The following is a 16,939-nucleotide window of genomic DNA, read 5'->3' as shown; positions in this document are numbered from 1 at the left end:
CATGCACCAAACATAGTATATTTTATTTGAAACACTTTATTGATGGGGGAGGGGGGAGGGCATTAGGGAAGAGACTTGGGATAGTATGCAGTCAAGGGGTACCAGGTAGAGACAGGGCAGGTGTCACAGTCTGGACACTACTGGGCAGGGAAGACAGAGTTGCCACTGAATGCACAAGGGATAAGAAGCTGCCGGTATTCCAGTGGCAGGTGCCGTTCCACAAGGACATGCAGGGAGACCTGGTCGGTGACTAGGCCCTGCCTACAGCGGAGGACAGAGACAAAATCAGTTCCAGCAGTCACACTACACACACACACACACACTCACACACACATACACTTACCTCCTCATCAGCAATTCTAGGTCCTCTGGTCCCACAGTCTTGCGGCCAGCATGAGCAGCATATGCCTCCAGGTCATCACAAAGGTGCTGGAAATACTTGTCCAGGCTGCCAAGGTCAGGTAGAAAAAACTGATCAGACTGTCATGGTTTTATTGGTGCCTCTCCCTACCCCAAGTACCAGGCCTTACCATTTCTCTACCATCTCAAGAGCCTTCTTCTCCATGGGCATTTTTGCATAGAAGGTAAAGAATTTCATGTAGTGGTTCAGTCCTATTTTGTAGGGATCTTGGCGGGACCTGGAGCTAGGGGTTCGGGCTTTGGGAGGATGCCTGGTCAGCTGAGGCTCCAGAGGCTCTGAAGATAAACTGGAGGGAGGATTGTAGAGTTAACTCAACTGCTGCCTGAAGAGGCCCCTATTTAAAAGACACAAGTCTTTGTTGATGCTTGTCACTCTTAGAGCCCATATGTAGCTTGGCCTGTCTATACCAACAGCATCAATCATCTGCCAGTGGGGGGCAGCGGGGGTGGGGGATGGAAGAGACTGATGATAGGAGGCCATAGAGTCTTTCGCTGAGGCTCTGATTTTCCACACTCTAGCCTCATACAAACTGGAATTTGTTCGGGCCTTGGCATGGACATCTCTTCCTCTTCGTTTATTGCTGTCTGTCCAGTTTAGATAATCGCTTTTTTTCCCCCCCAATCAGGGTTATCACAGGGGCTTGGTGCCTATTTGACTCCACTGTACTTAGTAGCCAGTTTTCTTGTTTTTCATTTTTTGACAGCCAGTAAAGGGGGTTGGGGAAGAGATGTCGCATAACACCACTGTTCATGAAGCTTCCCCCTGGAAGGTGCTCCCATATGCTGACCTGAGGTTTGAATCCATGGTACCATGTGTGTAGTATTGCGTGAGCCACTACCATCCCCCTAAACTCTAAGTTTATTCATTACATGAACAAGAGACAGTTTTTTAAAATATATATTTTATTTATTTATTTTCCCTGTGGTTGCCCTTATTTTTTATTGTTGTTGTAGTTCTAGTTATCACCCCCTTCCTTCTTAATTTCTGGCTGTCTCTATCCAATAAATTAAAAAAAAAAAAAAAAAACTCTCCAGAGAAAAATATAAGCCAAAGTACCATTCCAGTCCATGCAGTGCTGGGGGCTGAACTAGGAACCTCAGGCATTAAAGACTAATGTTTTACCAGTTATTTCCCTAATCAATCATCTAGTGTATTTTTTTTTAATACTTATTTTTCGCAGAGCACTACTTAAGGTGATACTGGGGACTGAATATGGAACCTGGGAGCCTCAGGCATAGAATTATTTTAATTAGCCATTATGCTATCTATCTGACTACATTCAATTTTTTAAAATATATTTATTTCTTTATTTTCCCTCTTGTTGCCCCTGTTGTTTTTCATTGTTGTTGTAATTGATGTCGTCCTTGTTGGATAGGACAGAGAGAAATGGAGAGGAGGAGAAGACAGAGAGGGGGAGAGAAAGATAGACACCTGCAGACCTGCTTCACCACCTGTGAATCGATTCCCCTGCAGGTGGGGAGCTGGGGGCTCAAACCAGAATCCTTACACAAGTCCTTGCGCTTTGTAACACCTGCACTTAACCTGCTATGCTACCGCCTGACTCTCTCAATTTTTTTTTTTATTTCCTTTTGTTGCCCTTGTTGTCTTATTGTTGTAGTTATTATTGATGTTGTTGTTGTTGTTGGATAGGACAGAGAGAAATGGAGAGAGGAAGGGAAGACAGAGAGGGGGAAAGAAAGACAGACACCTTCAGACGTGCTTCACCGCTTGTGAAGTGACTCCCCTGCAGGTGGGGAGCCGGGGGCTTGAACCGGGATCCTTATGCCTGTACTTGCGCTTAGCGCTACGTGCGCTTAACCCGCTGCGCTACCGCCCGACTCCCTCAATTTTTTTTAAAAAAGATTTTATTTATAAAATAAATAAAATCTTTTTTAAAAAAATCGGGCGGTGGGAGAAAGAGAGACACCAGCAGCATTGCTTCACTACTAGTGAAGCTTTCCCCCTGCAAGTGGGGACATGGGGTTTGAACCTGGGTCCTAGTGCATTGTAATATGTGCACTCAATCAGGTGTGCTACCACCTGGCTCCTCTTCTGACTACATTCTAATCTAGGTAATTCCTCCTATCTGAGTTCCTCTAAGCACCTGGAAACAGGCACCCAGATGGCAAATGTGCTGTTAGTGATCCCCTTCCTATTCAGTTTAGGGTGTTCTGCTAGGTAATCATTAGTATACCTTATGGAAATAGAGTGTCTTCCCCTTTCTCAAGAGGCCCCAAAGAATAGGGTCATGGGTTCTTACGCTGCAGTGCTAGGTGGTGGGGCTTGTTCAAGTAGCTGATGAAGTTGTCTGGCCTGAAGAAACTCAGGGATGCTGGAGGCCAACTCTGGACTTGCTGCAGAGGAAGAGTACAGTCACAAGGAGCTCTGGTTTGACCATCTAACCCAACCCCACAGCCTTCTTCTTATATTCCTTAAGGACCCATCTAGCTCCAGCCAGCTAAACAAGGGGTCCCTTAGTTCTCTTGGCTCAACATAACCTGTGCTAAAAACACAAGCCAGATATAAACCCCTCCTGCAAGACCAGAAACAAAACACAGCTGTTACTCCCCCATCATTCCCAGATCCTCAAACTGAGCCCTTACCTGCCTTGCCAGAGATGTCCATAGTGCCTAAAGATCCTTCTGGCTCGGGCTGGGGAGACAACGTAATGGTTATGCAAAAAGACTTTAATGCCTGAGGCTCTGAACTCCCAGTTTCAATTTACAGCACCACTATAACTCAGAGCTGACCAGAGTTCTGTTCTTACTCTGTGTTCCTCTCATTAAAAACAAAAACGGGGAGTCGGGTGGTAGCGCAGTGGGTTAAGCGCAAGTGGCGAAGCACAAGGACTGGCCTAAGGATCCGGGTTCAAGCCCCCCAGCTTCCCACTTGCAGGGGAGTCGCCTCACAAGCGGTGAAGCAGGTCTGCAGGTGTCTAGCTTTCTCTCCCCCTCTCTGTCTTCCCCTCCTTTCTCCATTTCTCTCTGTCCTATCCAACAATGACGGCATCATCAACAACAACAATAATAACTACAACAATACAACAACAAGGGCAACAAAAAGGAATAAATAAAATAAATATTTAAAAAAAAGAAGAAAAAACAAACGGACTGGGTGGTGGTGCAACTGGTTGAGTGCACATGTTATACTGCATAAGGATCCAGGTTTGAGCCCCTGGTGCTCACTTGCAGGGAGAAAGCTTCAGGAGTGAAGCAGGGCTGTAGGTATCTCTCCGTCTCTCTCCCTCTCTATCTCCCCTTCTCGATTTCTGGCTGTTTCTATAAAAAAAAAATAAAGATTAAAAAACAACAACAGAAAAACACCAAAAACAAAGGGACTTAGGCAATAGTGCAGTGGGTTAAGTGCATGTGGCGCAAAGCACAAGGACCAGAGGAAGGATCCCGGTTTGGGCCCCCGATTCCCCACCAGAAGGGGAGTCGCTTCACAGGCGGTGAAGCAGATCTGCAGGTGTCTTTCTCTCTCTCTCTCTCTCTCTCTCTCTCTCTCTGTCTTCCCCTCCTCTATCCATTTCTCTCTGTCCTATCCAACAAGGATGACATCAATAACTACAACAATAAAAAACAAGGGCAACATAAGGATATTTAAAAAAATAATAAAATAAAAGGGAAGGGGGCAGGGGGTGGCACACCTGGTTAAGCACACACATTAGTGTGTAAGGACCTAGGATTCAAGCCCCTGATCCCCACCTACAGGGGAAAAGCTTCACGAGTGGTAAAGTAGGGCTGCAGGTGATTTTGTCTCTTTCCCTCTCTATCTCTCCCCTCGCTTCTCAATTTATCTCTGTCTCTAATTTTAAAAAAAAGAATGGTCCTGGAGATTGCACAGTGGACAAAGCGTTGGACTCTCAAGCACGAGTTCCTAAGTTCAATCCCCGGCAGCACATGTACCAGAGTGATGTCTAGTTCTTTATCTCTCTCCTCCTATCGTTCTCATTAATAAATAAATAAATAAAGACTCATGCTCCAAAGTCCCAGGTTCAATCCCCAGCACCACCATAAACCAAAGCTGAGCATCCTTTGGTTCCCACCCCCCACCCCATTAAAATAAAACAAAACAACTCTCAAAAAAAAAAAAAAAATCCTTCTGGCTCTTTGGCTTCAATAGCCCCTCAGGATTCCCCTGCTTCTGTTACCTCTGTGTGTACCTCAGACTCTTCCATCCCAGCAGGTCTTTGTGTTGTTGTTTCTTTCTCTTTGTTCACTCTCCAGCTTTCTTCCATCTTTTCCTCTGCCTCATGAACTCCATCCTGAAAAGGCACTGCTCCATCCTCTGCAGATAATGATTACTGGTGCTTGAGGAGCCCATAGCTTGGGCACCAGAATTCTCTGCCTTTCCTGCCAGAAGAGCAGTGCTCTACTCTTTCTCTCCTCCCTCTCCTCTCCCTCCTTCACACACACACACACACACACACTTTTTTTTTTCTTTCTGTATCTCCCTCTTAAAATACTTTCTAAGTCTATTCCATTGAGTAGAGAAGATCAACAGCAAAGTACTAGTTTGGTGTCTCTTAGTCTTATCTCTGCTTTTGGATGGAAGAAGGACCAAAAGTTTAAGGGCTTTGGAGGCACAGATATGCGCCTAAGGAGGGAAAAGCATCAGAGTCTACTCTTGTCCAAGCTGGGCTTGGCAGCAGGCCACCTAACCCACATACTCACTCTTGTTCTGTACTCCAGAACTGCTGCACTGTGGCCCATGCCTGACAAGCCTCACAACATCTTCAGCCCCAGTGTGAGAAGAGCAGGGAAGAGAAGGAGGTGCACTGGGGGAAGGACCAACCAAGGGGTGGGAGAAGGGCTGAGTATCCTCTAACACCATGTCTGTTGGTAGGGTAGCAACAGGAGTTCTGAGATTGTCACCTAGAGATCAAAGACCAATTTGTACTCAGTATCTTCCAAGCTACCAGCTACTACCCAATCACTAAGGCTTAGGCAATGGACACATAAGTCTACTCCAGATGGCTCTGGAGAGACACTAACACTCTAAATCTTACCTTTTTCTTCCGCAGCTATTTTACCTTCCTGCTCTGTAGCCTAACATCTTAGGTTCCACAGCTTGTACAAACCAGACCACTTACCTCTACCTCTATCCTCCACTTAGTACTGTGCTCCCACTAACTAGAACCCTTCTCTTATTCCTATGAACTTGAAATGTCTTCTACAATCAGGTTCCCAGATAAGCTCTGACTGGCCAAATGATCCTGAAACCTGGCCCCTATCAACTTCCTAACAAGACCTAGTCACACTACAGTCTTCTCTTACCCCAGCCTTGTAACTCCTCAGAGATATTGGAACTAAGAGTGAGCTCCACCAAGATAAGAGAACACTGTGAAAAGAAAGCAGAAACTCTTCATAGATCTACTTTGCCCTAGACTCAGGACTACCTCTAATCTATCATGCAAGGAGAGTTTCTATACAGGCTAGAAGAGGGAAATTTCAGCTTTACCTGGAGCAGCTAAGGCCAAGGAAGTATCTTGAATGTCCTGCAAAAATGCATTCACATCTACAGCTCGGCGGTTAGGGGGTCTACGGGCCAAACCAGGCCTCTGCACTGATTGTGGCTGAAGAGGTGTAGTGAAGGTCAGGTTGAGGGAACTGGTGGGAGCAAGGGGGCAAAAGAAAAGTCAGGTGCCAAAGATCCAGTTCCCTCACAACCTAGGATTTCCCCACCTTTCCTGGAACTCTCATCCCTTAGAAAACAGTCACCATGCTGTGAAGCTAAAAACGAACAGAGTGCAGTATGACCAGATGTCATTCTAATTAGCACTTTCTTCCACAAATCCCCAGGACAGGAAACAGTACCTGGTAAGGGAGGAGGCATCAGCATTCCCACAAGGCTCTGAAAGAAGTTATGGAATAAGGAACAATGATCAGTTATCCATGCCCACAAGAATCCTCTCAGGCCGCTTCACCCTCCACCCTTTCCAGAGGACATGAAACATGCTGGCCATGGATGCTGTCCAGGGCCTCACCATGGGAGGGAGGAAGCTCCTGCTCTACTTCCTGCTGAAATACTGACAGTCTCAGCCTCTGTTTTCTTTTGCCCAGTGCTAGTCGACTTGGAGCCACGGTTATGGAGGGTTCAAGCTCCTGAAATTGCAACTCCAGGCTACAAGGATAAAATTTATCTCAGATAGGGTGGGGTAGATAGCATGATGGTTATGCAAACAGACTGCCATGCCTGAGGCTCCAAGGTCCCAGGTTCAATACCCCGCACCACAGTTAGCCAGAGCTGAGCAGTACTCTGGTAAAAAAAAAAAAAAAGGAAAATTTATCTCAGATGGACTGGAAGCCAAATTTGGATTCCCAAGAGGCTCTCCAAGCAGAGCTTCCCAACAGCCCAGATCAACAGGAGAATTCACTGTGCACCTGCCCCGACTGCTTTCTCGTCTTGAGGACTGGGCCACCTTAGGTGTTGGTAGTGGCTTCACCCCTGGCTCTGGCATCACAATAGAAGACTCTGGGGCTGGAGAAATAAGAAGGTGAAAGTAGGTCAGACAGACAGGCTGTTCTGAATGAGTGCTACATGTTAATGAATGACACCTAATTCTCACCACGGCTTACTCACCAGTTAGTAGAATGTTCGTCAGTAGAGTCCGCGGTGTTTGTTCCTCCAGTTGCCTACTGGCTTGAACATGAGCCGATTTGCTAACAGACTTGGGGAAAAGTGTGAAGCAATTTCTGTTCTTTTGCTTTGAGAGCCCCTCAGGAACAGTGAGATACCTGAGGGCCCCCTAAAGGCAGCCAGAGCTTTGTACTGGTCGGTGGGCTGGGTACTCACCCTGATTCTCTGGGAACGCCTGACAGTTGTTTTTGTTCCACTGTTCTGTCTGTTGGAGGAATGTGTTTCAGGTGTGGCTTTCTGGGCACTGTGTAAAGACCAGTGGGTCTGAGAATTATGATGTGAGGGGGATCTACAGGGTGCTGAGATTTATCTGTATCAAGGATCTTGGAATGAGACCCGTTTCTCCTAAAGTTATCCTCTTAAATACTTGCCAGGGTCTGATAGGAACCTTCAGGTGCGGTTACCCCAGTCCTGATCCAAACCCATTCAGAGCCACAAAAATGTCCCCAAGATACAGCTCCCAAGACATCACTCCTAGGCCTAAAACCTATAGCTTTCCACTGACTACTGAAGAGTGGCACTGGGGTGGGGGTAGATAACTAAAGGTTATGCAGACTCTCATGCCTGAGGTCCTGAGGTTCAGTCCCCAGCAGCACATGTACCAGAATGATGTCTGGTTCTTTCTCTCTCTATCTTTCTCATTAATAAATAAAGACTCATGCCTGAGGCTCCAAAGACCCAGGTTCAATTCCCTGCACCACGATAAGCCAGAGCTGAGCAATGCTCTGGTGTTTCTTTTTCTCTCTCTGCATCTCTCTCAAAGGTAAAAAAAAAAAAAAAAAGTAAAATAAATAAAATACTTAAAAAAAAAAAAAAAGAGTGGCACTGCCCCAATCCAGCAGATGCCAATTTCCACACCTTCTGCAACATGAGGACATCATAGGCTTCACCCACTGACGTCCACCAAATCAGCCCAAACTCCCCATCACTACGAAAGCCTCTTCCCAATCCCGCCCTCCACTTCTGCCTGCTCCTGGTAGTCCAGCTCTTTTCCCTATTCCCAGCTGAGGGCTGTGGAGAAGGAGGCCTAAAAGGGCAGGTAAAGTGAGCCAGGTATAGTTGGGCCCTACAACCCGAGATCAGGCACCGTGGTATGGGGTGAGGGCAGGAACAGCTGACTCGAGCCCGGCTGGAGTGGAGCCAGCTTGCAGAAACCAGGGAGGTTTTCATTTGTTTATTAATTTAGTCTCCGAGTTTATTGCTGGGGCTCGGTGCCCGCACTACAAATTCACTGTTTCTGGTGGCCATTTTTCCCATTTTACTGGATAGGACAGATAGAAGGAGATAGAGGAAGAGAGAAAGATAAACACCTGCAGACCTGCTTCACCACTTGTGATGCTCTCCCTCAACCCCCTGCAGGTGGGGAGCCGTGGGATCGAACCCGGATCCTTGCCCCGGCCCTTGAGTTTGGGACTATGTGCGCCGCGCCCGGCCCTGAGACCCGGGAGGTATTCCTGACCCATCCGGGCTTGCGGCAGCGCAGATATTTTGACAGCTCCCATACCTCATCCAAGCGCTCCGGCGTCTCCGAGGGGTGCGCGGGTCCGCTGTATCCAGCACGCGCCGCAGTAGTGTGCGCGTCGTTGGCTCACTATCCGGGTTGTAGCTGTCAGCCATGGTTTCAGCCCTCTGCGGATTCCGCAGCTGCTCCAGCCTCCGCCACCGCCTTCCCGCTCTCCGGCTTGAACCAACTCTCGCGATACTACCGCACAGCACCACGGGAGTTGCAGTTCTAATGCCACCTCCTTGGGAAGCAGCAAAGATCCCCAAGCATTGTAGTTTCAAAGATGAGTTCTAGCGTTCAAAAGTTCTGTTAGGAAGTCACGCGGTAGCGCAGCGGGTTAAGCGCAGGTGGCGCAAAGCGCAAGGGCTGGCTTAAGAATCCCGGTTCGAGTCCCCGTCTCCCCACCTGCAGGGGGGTCACTTCACAGGCAGTAAAGCAGGTCTGCAGGTGTCTTTTCTCTCCCCATCACTGTCTTCCCCTCCTCTCTCCATTTCTCTCTGTCCTATCCAACAACGACGACATTAATAACTGCAACAAGGGCAACAAAAGGGTATAAATACTGGGAAAAAAAAGTTCTGTTAATGCTAGAGCCCCCCACTATCACACTTTCCACCAACTGTTAGTCCTCCCACCTTTATGTGTTTATAGTAACTAAATAAGAACTTGGGATCCACATCTGTGGAATTGTAACGTATGTGCTTTACCAGGTGCGCCACCACCCAGCCCCCTGCATCTGTGGAATTGTATTTGACCAGAATCTGCAACTAAATAGGGTGTAAAATGCCAGATACTTTAGAAATGGGTATACTCATATTTTTCTTAAGAAAGAGAACAGATGCTCCCAGAGGGCTAGAGAATGGGAAGGCTATCATGGGAGAGGGTGGGTTATGGGGATTGGGTGGTGGGAATTGTGTGGAGTTGTACCCCTCCTACCTTATGCTTTTGTTCACTAATCCTTTCTTAAATTAAAAATTTAAATAAATAAAAAAAAAAAAAAAAGGGAAAAAAAAAAAGAAAGAAAGAGAACAGAGAGAGCAAACACCTATGGGACACCTGTTTTGCCACTCATGTTGTACAGATGGAACCTCTACATCTATCTTTCTGAATAAGAAATAAAAGCGACCTTGAGTGGTCCGGGAGGTGGCGCAGTGGTAAAGCTTTGGACTTTCAAGCCTCATGTGGTCCCGAGTTCAATCCCCAGCAGCACATGTGCCAGAGTGATGTCTGGTTCTTTCTCTCTCTTCCTATCTTTCTCATAAATAAATAAATTCTTTAAAAAATTTTAATTTAATTTAAAAAAAAGCGACCTTGAATAGTGAAGTAGTGCATGTGGGAGGCCCCAGTCGCTCCGCCTCCACAAAGGTTTCCTTATGCATTTCTCAAGAAAGAGAAATGAATGAAAAAGAACCAGAATAGGGCCTGCAATATAGCTCACTTGAACAGTATGATATTTTGCCATGTGCTGAAGCCAGGTTCCATCCCTACCGCATTAGAAAAGGCTTTGTTGCTGTGATTTATTTTTCCTTTCTTCATTTTTTTCTCTTTTTAATATATTCTTTTTAGTTGTTAATATATATATTTGTTTGCTTGTATTATCTCCAGGGTTATCGCTTGGCCTTGTTACAGAGCAAAAATCAAATCTCCATCCACTGCAAGGAAGCAAAAGATGTTTATTTACGAATTGCAATCCGGGCCGAGTGGTGACTGATATTAGTCTACCTAGCTCGACCCTGAACAAGGCTCAAACCGCACAAGTTATAGGATTCCAGAGTACATTCTGGGTGGGGAATATGCAAAACTAGAATTCTATCACACACTCAATAGCATTTTACAGAAAACGCAGGATCCAATCATTTCAGACATTGCAATACCCTAAGCAGCCTATAAGAATTGTCTAATTTCAAGCCTTTATGCAAAATAGGGTCACCACACTTTCTCGTTGTCAGCTAAGACCACCAGGCTATCAGCTCCCTTGACCTTGAGCAAGTGGTTGGGTTTCAAGGACTTGGTTAGGCTAGCTATTCTCTTTAAGACAAACAACAGGTGGCTTACATCTTGGGGTGTGGGTTTTGTCTAGCCCCCCTTTTTACAGGAATTTTCCACTGCAGGCAGAAAAGCAACTATACTTACAACTCATGCTTAAAATTTTACTTAAAGCAATTCTAAAGTTACTGCTTCTAACAGGCCTCCATGCCTGCACACGAATCCACTACTCCTGGAGGCTATTTTTTCCCTTTTGTTGCCTTTGTTGTTTATCCTTGTTATTATTGTTGTCATTGTTGTTGGATAGGACAGAGAGAAATCGAAAGAGGAGGGGAAGACAGAGAGGAGGAGAGGAAGATAAAGACACCTGCAGACCTGTTTCACCACTTGTGAAGTGACCCCTCTGCAGGTGGGGAGCCAGCGGCTTGAATCGGATCCTTAAGCCGGTCCTTGAGCCATGTGTGCTTAACCCTCTGCGCTACCTCCTGGCCCCCCGCCCCAGTTGTTAAAATATTTATATATTTTTGGTGTATTGCACCAAAGTAAAAGACTCTGGGGTGGGTCGGGGGGGAGGGGGAAAGTACAGGTCCTGGGAAAGGATGACAGAGGACCTAGTGAGGGTGGTATTGTTATGTGGAAAACTGTGAAATGTTATGCATGTACATCCTATTTACTGTTGACTATAAAACATTAATCCCTTGGGAGTCGGGCGGCAGCACAGCGGGTCAAGCGCACGTGGCGCACAGCACAAGGACCGGCGTAAGGATCCCGGTTCGAGCCCCCGGCTCCCCACCTGCAGAGGAGTCACTTCACAGGCGGTGAAGCAGGTCTACAGGTGTCTGTCTCTCTCTCCCCCTCTCTGTCTTCCCCTCCTCTCTCCATTTCTCTCTGTCCTATCCAACAACAACATCAATAACAATAATAACTACAACAACAAAACAACAAAGGCAGCAAAAGGGAAAAATAAATAAATTAAAAAAAAAAAAAAACATTAATCCCTCAATAAAGAATTTAAAAAAAAAAATAAAAGAAAAAAAGGGCAGGGGTAGATAGCATAATGGTTATGCAAACAGACTGTCATGCCTAAGGCTTTGAAGTCCCAGGTTCAATCCCCTGCACCACCATAAACCTGAGCTGATCAGTGCTCTGGTAAAAAAAGAAAAAAGAAAGAAAAGAAAGAAAGAAAAAAGACAAAGGGAGGAGCTAAATGAAGAGATAGAAAGACTATAACTATTGGGCATTTTCAGAGTAAAAATGGTGATTTTACCGTTTCCAGCCCATCTTGGATGGAGCTTCGAGAAATCATGTTAAGTGAAGTAAGTCAGAAACATAAAGATGAATATGGGATGATCTCATTCACAGGCAGAAGTTGAAAAACAAGATCAGAAGAGAAAACACTGAGCAGAACCTGGACTGGAGTTGGTGTATTGTGACAAAGTAAAAGACTGGTCAAAAAGTTCAGATCCTGGAACAGGATAGCAAAGGACCTAGTGGGGGTTTTATTGTTGTGTGGAAAACTGAGAAATGCTATGCCTGTACAAACTATTGTATTTACTGTTGACTGTACAACATTAATCCCCCAATAAAGAAATTTAAAAATATTTTTATATTGGATAGAGACAGAGAAATTGAGAGGGAAGGAGGAGATACGAAAAGATAGACATCTGCAACACTACGCTACCCCTCCTGAAGTCATCCCACACACACCAGGAGCATGAAACCAGGAGGCAAAAAAATAAAAATCAAAATATCATAGTGGTCCTGGAGGTGGTACAATGGATAAAGCACTGGATTCTCAAGCATGAGGTCCCAAGTTCAATCCCTGGCAGCACATGTACCAGAGTGATATCTGGTTCTTTCTCCCTCTCCTCCTATCTTTCTCATTAATAAATAAAATATATACATATATATATATATATATATATATATATATATATATATATCAGGTAGAAAACAGGGGATTTAACACCATTGTTAATGTGACAGAGGTACCAGCTACAATCCTTAGCATACCATAAATCAGACCTGAGCACTGCTATAGTCGGAGAAAAAAACACATATATGTATGGAAATAAAGAGAGAGAGAGACCCTCACACCACCACTTCATTGCTGGTGAAGATTCCGCTGGTGCAGGTTGTCCAGTTTGGTGCCAGGGGCTAAAACTCTGGTCTTCCCATGTCGCAAACTATGTCCTCTATCAGGCTATTCATCTCTCTCTTTTGTAAACTTTTAAATAGCCTGGTCTCTATACCTCTATGTTCATGACAACACTATCCACAGTAGCCAAAAAAGGGAAGCAGCTCATTAACAGATGCCTGGTTAAAGAAGTTATAAGATAGGGGGCTGGGTGGTAGCCTCGCACAACTCCCCCCCCCCCCATTTCTATCTGTCCTATCCAACAACAACAACTATAACAACAATAACAACTACAAGGGCGACAAAATGGGAAAATGGCCTTCAGGAGCAATGGATTCCTAGTGCAGGCACTTCTTCTTCTTCTAGCATTTGCCAGTGCAGGCACTGAGCCTCAGCAATAACCCTGGAGACAATAAATTAAATAAATGATATTGTTTCTTTTGAGACAAAATGTAATAGTTAATCCATATCTATCTGCAACCTTGGGAGAACTGTTGTAGCTTACAATGGAGGGAATGGGGATACAGAACTCTGGTGGTGGGAACAGTCTAGAGTTGTACCCACCCGTTATCTTTTAATTATGTAGATCAATATTAAATCAACAATAAAATTGTAAAAAGATGAAAAAAATGTATGCAACTGGAGGTGATTATGCTTAGCAAAATAAGTGGAGGTGAAAGACAACTACCCAATGATTGCACTCATATGCAGAATCTAGAGGTCTTATAGACATAAACTTGCAAAACAAACAAGCAAACAAACAGAATCAAACAAACTGTTTCTAAGATTTGTGAGAACTATACTATCAGGGAGATGAGAGGGTGAGGATATAGAACTTTGGTGGTAGGTGTGGTGTGGAACTAACTATACAGTGATCTTACAATCTTGTAACCTAGTATTAATCACAAATTTTAAAAAAAGGTGGGGAAAGTCTGGTTTATTTATTTATTTATTTGCCTCCAGAGTTATCACTGGGGCTCCGTGTTTGTACCACAAATCCACTGCTCCTGGAGGAACATTTTGTTGCCCTTGGTCTTGTTGTTATTGTTGCCATTGTTGTTGTTGGATAGGACAGAGAGAAATCGAGAGGAGGGGAAGACAAACACCTGCACACCCACCACTTGTCAAATGAGCCCCCTGCAGGTGAGGAGCTGGGGACTCAAACACGGATCCTTATGCCTGTCATTGCCCTTCAAGCCCTGTGCACTTAACCCACTGTGCTATCCTTGACCCCCTCCCCACCCCAGTTGGTCGGCTTTCTTATGTAAAATAATGAGGGGTTGGGGAGACAGCTTAATAGTTATACAAGACTTTAATGCTTGAGGCTGAGATTCAAACCCTCCACCACCAATAGTCAGAATTGAGCACTGTTCTGGTTTCTTTGTGTATCTTTTCTTTTGTATCTCTTTGATTAAAATAAAATAAATAGGTGGTCAGGCGGTAGCGCAGCGGGTTAAGTGCACATGGTGCGAAGCGCAAGGACCCGCATAAGGATCCCGGTTCCAGCCCCCAGCTCCCCAGCTGTATGGGGGTCTTTTCAGAAGCAGTGAAGCAAGTCTGCAGGTGTCCATCTTTTTCTCCCCCTCTGTCTTCCCTTCCTCTCTCCATTTCTCTCTGTCCTATCAAACAACAATTACATCAGTAACAACAATAATAACCACAACAATGATAAAACAACAAGGGCAACAAAAGGGAAAAAAAATAGCCTACAGGGGCAGTGGATTCGTGGTGCAGGCACTGAGCCCTAGCAATAACCCTGGAAGCAAAATAAATTTTAAATAAAATAGTTAGACTACGTATATATAATCATACTCGTGGTCTTGGTTTGTAATATAGAGAAGAAAAATGAAAAGGAAGAAAAAGAAAAGTGATAAATGTGTAAAAAGTGGCACTCAGCAAAGGAAGGCTAGCAAGCAGTTTATTTTCCTGGGGTGTTGTATGTTTCTCCCTAGTTTGCTAGTTTCTCTTGCCATTTATTTTTTTTTTCTCTCCCCCCTTGTTCTCCTCCCTTGCCATTTAGAAGAATTTCTGCATATAAGGGGGAGTGAGGCTGGGGATGGTACCTTGTTAACAATACAAAATCAGGAGTCAGGCAGTAGCACAGTGGGTTAAGTGCAGGTGGCACAAAGTGCAAGGACCAGCGTAAGCATCCCTGTTTGAGCCCCCGGCTCTCCACATGCAGGGGCGTTGCCTCACAAGTGGTGAAGTAGGTCTGCAGGTGTCTATTTTTCTCTCCCCATCCCTGTCTTCCCCATCTCTCTCCATTTCTCTCAATCCTTTTTTTTTTTTTAAGAATTTATTTACTTATTCATGAGAAAGATAGGAGAGAAAGAACCAGCCATCACTCTGGTACATGTGCTGCCAGGGATCGAACCCAGGACCTCATGCTTGAGAGTCTAGTGCCTTAGCCACAGCGCCACCTCCCGGACCACTCTATCCTTTTTTTTTAAATTTTTAAAATTAATTTTATTTTTTTTTTGAGAGAGATGCAGACACAGAGAGAGAGAGAGAGAGAGAGAGAGAGAAACACCAGAACACTGCTCAGCTCTGGCTTATGGTGGGGCAGGGGCTTGAACCTGGGACTTAGGAGCCTCAGGCATGAGAGTCTATTTGCATAACCATTATGCTGTCTCCCCCACCCCATTTCTCTCTATCCTATCCAACAATGACGACATCAATAACAAAAACAATAATAACTACAACAATAAAACAACACGGGCAATACAAGGAAACAAATATTTTCTAAAAAATTACAAAACCCTGTTTATCCTTTAGCTTAAGATCCTTCAAACAGCTTGTAGTCATTTGTACAATATTATCTTTTCATGTATTTATCTTTTTCTCCACCAGGGTTATCACTGGGGTTCAGTGTCTTCAAGACAACTCCGGGGCTAGGTGGTGACGCACCTGGTTGAACACACATGTTGCAGGTGTCTCTCTCTCCCCGTCTCTATCCTTCCCTCCTCTCTCCATTTCTCTCTGTCCTGTCCAACAATAACGACATCAATAACAACAACAATAAAATATAAGGGCAACAAAAGGAAATAAATATTTAAAAAATTCTAAAAATAAAAAAAGACAACTCCACCACTCCTGATGGTAATCTTCCCCTTTTTTTCTTCATTCTTTTTTTTTTTTTTAAGATTTTATTTATTTATTAATGAGAAACATAGGAGGAGAGAGAAAGAGCCAGGCATCACTCTGGTACATGTGCTGCCGGGGACTGAACTCAGGACCTCATGCTTGAAAGTCCGATGCTTTATCCACTGTGCCACCTCCCAGACCACAATCTTTCCCCTTTCTCTTCTCCTTTCTTTTATTTCTTCTTTATGATAGGGGAAGAGGGAAATCGATGAGGACAGAGAGGAAGAGAGAGACCTGTAGCAATGTAGCACAGACCATGAAGTTTCCCTCTTGCAAGTGGGGCCCTGATGCTTAAACCAGGTCCTTGCACATGTTAATGTGTGCACTGTTACACACACACACACACACACACACACACACACACACACACGAACAGCACTTTGGAACATGGAGCAGGAGAGATAGAACTTAGGACCTCATGCTACCACCAAAGGGCTACCACCGTGTCACCTCCTGGTGGCACATCCCAAATCTCTTAACTTGGCACGATTTAGTTCTTGCTTTCCTCCCCTATCCTGGGCTCTAACCTATTTATGCCTCAAGGTCTCTAAAATTTGGCTATTCCTCCCAGCCAAAGCTTTTTTTTTTTTTTTTTTTTTTTTTTAGTTATTTTCCTGCTTTCTATTTTCTTGTCTGTCCTATTCATTCCTTTGGAGTCATTATTGCTATGATTAAATATCGCGTGGATTAAAAGATTAAGAGGGAGTCAGGCGGTGGCACAGTGGGTTAAGCGCACGTGGAGCAAAGCGCAGGGACTGGCGTAAGGATCCAGGTTCGAGCCCCCGGCTCCCCACCTGCAGGGAAGTCGCTTCACGGGTGGTGAAGCAGGTCTGCAGGTGTCTATCTTTCTCTCCCCTCTCTCTCTGTCTTCCCCTCCTCTCTCCATTTCTCTCTGTCCTATCCAACAACAAAGCAACGTCAACAATGGCAATAATAACCGCAACGAGGCTGCAACAACTAGGGCAACAAAAAGGGGGAAAAATGGCCTCCAGGAGCGGTGGATTCATGGTGCAGGCACCGAGCCCCGCAATAACCCTGGAGGAAAAAAAAAGATTAAGAAAGGGCAGGGGTAGATAGCACAATGGTTATGCAAACAGACTCTCATGCC

At 45.0% G+C, this 16,939-nt stretch overlaps 1 protein-coding gene across 3 annotated transcripts; it reads right to left on the bottom strand.

The window, feature by feature from the left end:
• Positions 1 to 20: 20 nt before the first annotated feature.
• Positions 21 to 8,729, bottom strand: CENPT (centromere protein T). Of its 3 annotated transcripts, none has more exons than XM_060185341.1 (14): positions 8,568 to 8,729; positions 7,220 to 7,307; positions 7,007 to 7,094; positions 6,808 to 6,904; positions 6,411 to 6,547; positions 6,241 to 6,277; positions 5,885 to 6,033; positions 5,098 to 5,298; positions 4,575 to 4,711; positions 3,025 to 3,073; positions 2,682 to 2,775; positions 531 to 707; positions 344 to 448; positions 21 to 261 (listed from the first exon to the last, which is right to left on the bottom strand). In XM_060185341.1, the coding sequence occupies exons 1-14, from the start codon at positions 8,678 to 8,680 to the stop codon at positions 138 to 140; spliced, it is 1,596 nt and encodes a 531-aa protein (XP_060041324.1). In that variant the 5' UTR covers positions 8,681 to 8,729; the 3' UTR covers positions 21 to 137. The 3 variants fall into 3 exon arrangements, with proteins under 3 accessions (XP_060041324.1, XP_060041325.1, XP_060041326.1); XM_060185342.1 differs by having other exon boundaries at positions 4,575 to 4,699; XM_060185343.1 differs by having other exon boundaries at positions 7,220 to 7,268.
• Between the last annotated feature and the right edge of the window lie 8,210 nt (positions 8,730 to 16,939).

This window comes from Erinaceus europaeus, chromosome 2, assembly GCF_950295315.1.
Source record: "Erinaceus europaeus chromosome 2, mEriEur2.1, whole genome shotgun sequence".
Taxonomy (NCBI): Eukaryota; Metazoa; Chordata; class Mammalia; order Eulipotyphla; family Erinaceidae; genus Erinaceus; species Erinaceus europaeus.
This window is presented reverse-complemented; position numbering and strand designations above follow the sequence as displayed.